Below are 7,539 nucleotides of genomic sequence, written 5' to 3'. Positions count from 1 at the left end.
GCAGAGAAGATCATTGGGGCTCCTCTTCCCTCCATTAAAGAAATGTCCTTCTAGCGCTGCGTGTCCCAAGACCGTAACATTATTACCGACCCTCACACCCCCACCATAGACTGTTCTCCCTGCTGCCCTCTGGGAAGAGGCTTTGCAGCATTCAAGGTAGGTCCAGCAGATTCTGCAGACTTTTCTTCCCCACTGCCATCAGACTGCTGAACTGTTGAAAATCATGTTACAGACTCTGCATCACACTGATAACACCAAACCCAAAATACTGCATAATTCCACCATATATATTAATGCTCTGAACTTCCATACCAATGTGCTTTTATCAGCCGTATTGTTTTTTCTCCCATATTGTTTACATTTGATCCCTGCTGCACTTTATGAAATGGAAATGTTCGTTTCAGTGCTAAGCTACCGATCATTCACTCTCTGAAAGCTGTCCAAAATTAAATTTCATACACTCTGTGTATACAAAAGGACAATAAAAGTTGTCTAAAATCCAATTTCTACCCTTCAAATGAAATGTGGTGACTTGCTTTAATTTCAAAAAGTAAGGTTTCTATGTCAGTGATATTTAATATTCTCACCAAGACACCAGTCAGATAGCTTGTTGACCAAGTTCATGTCGCTGGGTATTGTCAAGATATACAGGTAATGGAAGAAGACATCCACCACCAGTATAATTCCCAGGTGTACCAAGGCTTTGGTGGTGATATTCCACATCTCCCTCTCCTTGCGGGTAAGCTGAGTGTTATTAGCCTGCAGAGGAAAAAATCATCAGCAATTCCTTGGAGTTTAAAAGTATACTATTTTAATTATATTTCTTACAGATCCCAGGATCTAAATAAATCACATCATAAATACGTATCTGGTGTGTGTATCTGCAGCCTCACCTGGGCATGAAAACGGTCGAAAGTCATAATAGGTCCAAAAAAGAAGAACGGGAGGTAGAAGTTGTATTTCAGGAGGTCAGAGAAGGAATAGTTTCCCTCTTTCCTGTCACAGTTCTCCAAAGCGAAGCTCATGCAGCGCATGATGCTGAAGCCACAGCCTCCGTAGAACAGGACATCTTGCAGGTCAAAAGATCCAGTCACTAAAGCCTCCTACAGGGGGAAACAATGGTTTGTAAGCTCAAATTGCAAAAACTGTATTTGTGCAAGACATATGTTTGAGTGCAAAGATGTTAAGAGTATTGTTTCCCATTTTTCTGATATTTGATGAACATGTTCATATGACAGTTTTATTTCAGTACAAAACCATCATCAATTCTCTTATGCACTGCACAGAAGTTTCCAGACCTACTTGCATATTTCTTTAATGATCTTGATTAATACTTCTTTGGACAATGACTGCTTAACTATTGTTAAAGACAATTTCAAGGTTTTTCTGAAAGCTATGCTCCTTGGAAGCAATGTGTGGGGTTGTAAAGTCTTCAACAGCGTTTGATGTACTGCAAAGTAAATATTATGTTTGACAATATGTAAACTCTCTGCCATGAAACTGACACAGCCAGTTGTCTGTGTTTGTGAATCCAAGGAGGGAACCAACCATTCACCTGCCAGGAGTTATACGGCTCCAGCTTGATGGAGGCCAGCGTGCTCAGACCTGCAGCAAAGCACATCCATTTCTTCTTAACAAGGGCGACACTGTAGAGTATGATGCAGTGGGACACAACCAGAGCCATGAAGGTCCAGCCCATGGTGACCAGGACGGCGAGACCTCCGTACACGGCAAAGGTCAAGGATCTGTGCTGTAGGAAAAAAACAAAAGAAGCCAATATCAGTGTTAATGCATCTAAACCGCATGCCTAATTAAATGCCACAATGCAAACAATGTTAGCTCAATAACACTGTTTAATGGAACTATTCCCTCATTATAGGTTAGGAAATCTACATTCCTATGGGCAATTCAAATAAGACGTGACAAGTGTGAATACATTCACAACTTTATTAAAGTTACCATACATCCATCAGTACCAATCTTAACGTAAACATGTAACAAGACACAAAACATTTCAAAAACAACATTTTTTAAAACATAAAAAAGAACAAAAGTGTTTAAAACCAGGTAAATAAACTCCTGACCGCAAAGCGTAGTTCAATTTCATGCATCACCGCAGTCATATATCAGAGCTTAGGTCAAAATCTTTCAAAAGTCTATCTACCCCGATAACTGTCTGCATATCTTTTACATTACAATCACAAAGTTTAATGCAAAGTATGGAAATTCTATGTGATAAACTAACACAGTCACTGAATAACTGGGAAGTAGAAGAAACTTTTCAGGGGTTTCTGTATATGATAATCTAAAAAGAGTATTAGATTCAATACAATACAATGAAAAATAACCTTTTTTCTTAAGTTTGTTTTTTTTCAGGCAGTTTCTATTAGCTTCAAGTAACAGGAGACTAGGATTCCACTTATTCTTCATTGTGAAATAGCTTGTTCAGATTAGATGGAGGGAAAATTTATTATCACTAGTATTGCACCGATACCGATACCAGTATCGGGCAGGACCCTGATCCAGCACTAAAATGGTGGTATTGGTACTGGATTCGCTTTGTATTAGTAATTTTCCTGCTTAACAAAGGTAGGCAGCAGCTTGAAAAAGCCATTATTTTACATCCAAGTACTATGCAGTTCTTCATATATGCACACGCACATTAATTTTAAACAGATGGTATCAATATGGCATCGGTATCGGCCGATACTGCACAGCCAGGCATCGGTGCAGAACTAATTACTACCTGCCCCTTTAGATTTTTCTTGACATAAATAAGGCCATTCTAACACATGTCCTCCTCTCTGTGCCACTGCATTGTAACTCTGGCTGGATGTTTAGTGCTGCTGTCCCTCTAGAAGGTGAAGCCCAGTCACCATCTTTTACTTCATCTTCCATGTTTTCTTGTATGTTTAACTCCATCCTTCTTCCAACTTACTCTGCTATGCTTCCCTATCCCTGCAGGAGAAAATCCTCACTGAGACTGAGCTCAGTGTGACATGCAATATCTGTTCCTTGGTATACAAGGTGTAATGCAAGTATCCAAGAAAGTTCACCCATGTTTTCTATGTTCCCTTCTGATAATGATCTTGCAAATATGGGTTTATTTTGCAGATTCATGCCTCAAAAAACAACCATCTGACGTTCTCCAGATCCTGCTGTAATACTTGGCCTTCATGATGCTGCTTGTTTAATATATAAATATTGTTATAAATATTTATAAAAAAATAAATACAGAATATTTGGAGGTATCTGGGTAAAGGGGGTTCAGTACAAAAAGATCCTAACCACACTCTTTGCATTTCTGAATTATGTACTACTTTAATTTGCTCTGTCAAATAAGATAATTTAAAGATGTAATATTGCGTTGTGATAAATATTAAAGTTACGCTGCATGTGCTTTTGCAGTGCACCATATTAGTAACAACACACATGTTTGATAACTATTGAAATATCCAATTTTAACTCGCTGAATTTAAGGCATTACTTAACACAACGTCTGTTAATCACATCACTACGATGCAGCTTTGTATACGCAGTAACACTACATACCCAATCAAATCTGATGGATGGCCTTGATTGCGTGCATTCACAAGAGCAGTACATACTGTGTATACAGATCATATGTGACATATGCATTCTTCAGGCTACATACAAAACAAAAAATACACACAGACAAACTGATGTGCCATCTCAAAGATTTTCACAACATTTCCTCTGCTCTAGAGTACACACCCACACACCTTTGGAGCTAGCAGGGTAAATATCTTTGCAAAGATCACATGACCGGTGAGAGCAAAAAGGATATGATTGCGGAATGTAGAGAACCACATCACCCACTCGAAGTCCGCCACATCCTGAAACCAAAACAAAGGCGTCAAAAGTAACTGCTGATGATACCTACTCATCTGCCTGTTTGTTGTCTTAGGATCTTGTATGATATACTCACCATTTTCCTGCCAAAGTAATGCCATCCTGGCTTCACGCTTGCTTTAAACGCCTTTCTGTTCACATTGTCTGGATAAAAGACAAAAAACAAATGTATCCTAAAGGTGGATATTTGAAAAGCTTTAGTCTAAAAAACATGGATTACCAGCAGTGTAAATGTACTATCTGACAGCCTGCTTGGTCCCTTACATGATAATGAACATTACATAACCCACTTGGTACTGAGCTTTCTATTTTTGAGACAGAAAAATTCTAATCATGCAATAATCTTGTTGGAGGAGATTCATTTTCTGAGAAGCCTGATAATAAATCACAACATTAATGTGCATGCATTGAAAAAAGCACTATAACGTTTAAAACTGGCAGATCAAGCAGAGTATGGTAGAGACTCTGTAGAGCAGGAGCTCCCACTGCTTTTCCTGATTACCCTAATGGCTGTGAAAAAGAGGATAATGATGGGGTAGGTTAGGGAAAGCCTCTTATAGCGAGCAGCAGCCTTCTATTACCAGTTAGAAGTGATGCTGTAGCATCAACACATGGACTGCAGAGATAAGACTGCCGGCAAAACATTAAGAAGAAAGTAGGGGAAGATGACTGACAGCAGGACGAAGCCTGGACCCATTTGACAGCACAGACTGTGACAATCAGTACCAGGCACCAGATCACAGCCTGTCTATTCAGACCCATATATGCAGAAGGATTTCTTCAACATATAGGAGCCTGAATATTTTTACATTTTACAGAATCTGTAAGGAATACACTAAAAGTGAAATTAAGGCAGCAAGGAAAACGTATAAAACGTATAAAATAACACAACTCTCCATAAATTGTCACCAAATTAGGAACACAGGAGTTCCTTTGGGGAAAATTGTCTCTTTTTAATCTGCTTCATGAACCTCGATCTACTTTTGAATTAAAATGGGAAAGCTAATAGGTGAAGATCTAATTTTTGAAGATTTTGTTTTTCTTTCACTTGTGTAAATCTTTCTATATAATCAGCTGTAAATATGTGTGTTCACAGAAAAGCTGTCTTATTAAAACAGCTCCTACTAAATTGCCTATAGACATACCAAATTCACACCCATGAAATTGTTCCATATTTTTTTACACTTCTACAACAAACTTTAATGACTGGTAATTCATGTTTAAAGATAAATGAATACAAGTGAGTAAGTAACTATTACTTGGATAGAAAGTGATTATCTGCCACTTTTTACCAGTGTGGTACTTCACAGCAGAGTGTGGTATTCAGCCACACTCTGCTGTGAAGTACCAGTTTGCCAAGATATAAAAAAGTAAGGGTGTAACGTAATTTCCCAGGTTTTGGACATTACTTAAACCCCCTGAAGAGATTGGCACAAATGCAAACAAACAAAAACCTGTCAGCAGAAGAAGAGACAATATTCAAAGAGGTAGCCTAGAATTAGCCCTAGGGAGACAAGCTGCAGAGATCTGCAGCTCCGGATGCAAAACATATTGATAAGGCAGCTATCAATCCTGCTTTCAAAAAGTCTGGCCTTTGTCAAAAGGTGGCAAGAAGATAACAAGCTGTTCTTCTTCTTTCTGTTTCAGTTTGCAAACATTTGAATGAAGTTTCTCTTGCTAGATGAAGGCGAAGTTTAACTTCTGGTTTGATACATGATGGTGGCTGTATCATGCCGTGGGGATGTTTTTTTAATCAACATGGACAAAAATATATTCAGAGTCAATGGGGAAAATCTGGAGCATACAAATATAGAAATCCCAAGGTTTGCATAAGACTTCAGACTGGGGTGAGGTTACTTTCCTTAAATATGCAGCACTATGTGATATAATGGCCTAGTCCAGAGTTAACCAATTAAAAGTCAGCGGGGTCAGAATAAAGAAAATCATCAACCAGTAAAGGAACTGAGACATTTTAAATTATAATCTGTTACTTTAAACAGAATTTAACACTGAACTAAAACTAGGTTTTTATGCATCCATGTTATACATTGAATTTTTAAATAAAAAAATAATATAAAAAAACAGAGTATATTTCCATTTTAAAATCTAATGTGTTTTTTGAAGTAGAGAACAACAATAATTCAGTTTGGTAAATAGACAATTTCCTGATTCACATATTTTATAAAACACCTGAACTGACTATTTATTGTTTTTTCTTTTCTTTTTTATGGCTTATTTAGAGCAGTGGGCTTTACGCTGCCCTGCAAGGCTTTTAAACCTGGGTTTTATGGGTAACAAAGCCATTCTCAAGCACATATCAAGTTGCTATATCGTGAGCCTGGATCAATATTTATTTTTGATTATGTTCATGGTGTAGAATCCTGCTTCACAGCAGTAGGTTGAGCCAAACATACTCAAACTGTGCAGGGTCATCTTTGAGCACGCCATTTCACTTTTATGTCACCAGTTCACAGCGCTTCTTCCAGCAGTCCACACTTTCTCTGCTCTCTTTTTCTCTTCTTCTACTTCTTTCCCATCGCCTGGCTTGCCACAGGTTTGCCTGCTGTGACTAAAAGTGACTAGCAGCAGTGACCCAGACTGACATATCTCATTGGCTAATTTGTATCACATGTAGCTTGGTCGCAGACTCTCCGAAGGGCTTTACCATACTAACAGGAGAAGAGGCGCAAGTGAAGTTAGACACTGTAGTTGGAAAACATGCAGTAATTTATAAATGTTTTAAATCAGGTTGGATCCGGATAAGCCGGATCCAGACCAAGGTCCGCCAATCCGTGAACTCTGGCCTAGTCAAAGTACAGACCTAAATCAGGTTTAGAATCTTTTACCAATATTTCACACAAAGAATTCCAGTAAAATTAATAGAAGTTTGTTGTTATGATGTTGGGTTGCATCGTGGCACAGTTTGTAGCCTTGCAGCAGGAGTTCCTGGGTTCGATTCCTGGCCCGGGCTCTTTCTTCATGGAGTATGCAGGTTCTCCTTGTCCATGCTTGGTTTCTCTTTAGTTACTCAAGCTTCCTCCCACAGTCCAAAAACATGACTGTTTGGTTAATTGGTGTCTCTAACTTGTCCTTAGGTGTACGTGTATGTGCATGGTTGTATATCACTCTGTGTCTCTGTGTTGCCCTGCGACACACTGGCAGCCTGTCCGGGATGTACCCCGCCTTTTGCCCAGAGAATGCCAGAGATAATCACTGGCCTCATAGAAACCCTGACGGAATAGGCGGGAGAACATGAATGGATGGGTGCTGTAAAGTTACAAAACACTCAACAGTTCAATAGTGTGAGTACTTTGAGAGCTCTTTTTGACAACAACTAAGAAATACTATTTTTTGTCATAAAGCCAATGGAGCCAGCGTTTTCAATTCCTCCTGAGGGGTTATGCACTCACCACTTGAGGCTTCAAATATCCAACTGCCAGCCCATATCAGTGCGCCTGCGAGTACAGCAGAGTAGAGATACAGCTCATATCTGGGGAGAGCAGCCTTGATCCCCATGGTGAATCTGTGCACTGGAAGGGGGAGAATCAGTCACAACTAACAATGGTAGGATATATCTGAAAGATGGTAAGCTTTGTTCAACAAACAGCTTCAGACATGTAGGAACCTAAATATATATATATATATATATATATATATATATATATA

At 38.9% G+C, this 7,539-nt stretch overlaps 1 protein-coding gene across 1 annotated transcript in view; it reads right to left on the bottom strand.

Moving 5' to 3' along the window:
- The window catches only part of LOC107097014 (protein-cysteine N-palmitoyltransferase HHAT-like protein), a 13,388-nt gene that overhangs the window by 5,017 nt on the left and 832 nt on the right, over positions 1–7,539 (bottom strand). The window contains exons 2-7 of the mRNA XM_015393973.1: positions 7,284–7,403; positions 3,950–4,017; positions 3,744–3,857; positions 1,556–1,750; positions 894–1,103; positions 588–759 (exon numbers count right to left, since the gene is read on the bottom strand). Of these exons, the coding sequence (XP_015249459.1) occupies positions 588–759; positions 894–1,103; positions 1,556–1,750; positions 3,744–3,857; positions 3,950–4,017; positions 7,284–7,389 (865 nt within the window). The 5' untranslated portion in view covers positions 7,390–7,403. The remainder of the gene's footprint in view (positions 1–587; positions 760–893; positions 1,104–1,555; positions 1,751–3,743; positions 3,858–3,949; positions 4,018–7,283; positions 7,404–7,539) is intronic.

This window comes from Cyprinodon variegatus, unplaced genomic scaffold (assembly GCF_000732505.1).
Source record: "Cyprinodon variegatus isolate N-32 unplaced genomic scaffold, C_variegatus-1.0 Scaffold666, whole genome shotgun sequence".
Taxonomy (NCBI): Eukaryota; Metazoa; Chordata; class Actinopteri; order Cyprinodontiformes; family Cyprinodontidae; genus Cyprinodon; species Cyprinodon variegatus.
The sequence above is the reverse complement of the archived record's forward strand: the minus strand, read 5'-3'. Positions and strand labels throughout refer to the sequence as shown.